This window comes from Cyprinodon variegatus, unplaced genomic scaffold, assembly GCF_000732505.1.
Source record: "Cyprinodon variegatus isolate N-32 unplaced genomic scaffold, C_variegatus-1.0 Scaffold796, whole genome shotgun sequence".
Classification (NCBI taxonomy): Eukaryota; Metazoa; Chordata; class Actinopteri; order Cyprinodontiformes; family Cyprinodontidae; genus Cyprinodon; species Cyprinodon variegatus.
The window spans coordinates 115,405-116,058 of record NW_015151249.1 but is presented as its reverse complement, the minus strand read 5'-3'; the positions used below and the strand labels follow the sequence as shown (position 1 = coordinate 116,058).

Sequence of the window (654 nt, the reverse complement as noted above, 5' to 3'; positions counted from 1 at the left end):
TTTCTTTTTAGAATTGGAACTGTGTCTGTCTGTAGATTTGGCATTCTGCTCGCTTTCTTACCAGGACTCGGTCAGCAGGCAGCGCCTCGGAGGCTACGATGCTCTGTAGTGTCTGCAGCATCAGGGTGAGCGCCTCGCAACCCTGACGATCCTTCTTACTGCCTGCTGAGAGAGAACAAAGTCCTTCAGTCCCACCATACACAAACATCTACGGATCAGTCAGGATGTGAGGAAACACCATCATCATCATCATCATCATCGGGCGCTTGGCCCTCAGCGTTTTCCTGTCCTCACAGCGGCCTAGATCAGAGATCCGGAGGCTCAGACTTAAACTGATGACGATGCTGAGACTGGGTCGCAGCGGAGACGAGGATGTGGTCTCGCTGATCTTCGTCTCGGGAGGATTTCTACGACCCAATCAGAATTCTCTATGTGGAGCTGCGAGGCGGGACCCACGACTAAAGAGTCCTCCTGCAGAGCAGCAGCCACAGAAGCTACGCATCTCTATAGCAACATTTCAACCAGCAGATACCTGCAGCATCCTGTGAAGCCAGGCGTACACTGTACGATTTATTTGCCTTTTTTGGGACGATTCTTCAGTCATGCAAGAATGTTTCGATTGGGCCAATTTTCAGCCTGATGGTGCGTGGTGTA

General features: G+C 51.4%; 1 protein-coding gene across 3 annotated transcripts in view; it reads right to left on the bottom strand.

Annotated features, from left to right (window-relative positions):
• Positions 1–654, bottom strand: part of rif1 (replication timing regulatory factor 1) — a 36,871-nt gene that overhangs the window by 24,447 nt on the left and 11,770 nt on the right. For 2 of the 3 annotated variants that reach the window (XM_015396418.1, XM_015396419.1), the window contains exon 14: positions 62–165. In XM_015396418.1, the coding sequence (XP_015251904.1) occupies positions 62–165 (104 nt within the window). The remainder of the gene's footprint in view (positions 1–61; positions 166–654) is intronic. The other variant, XM_015396420.1, reaches the window with a different exon arrangement.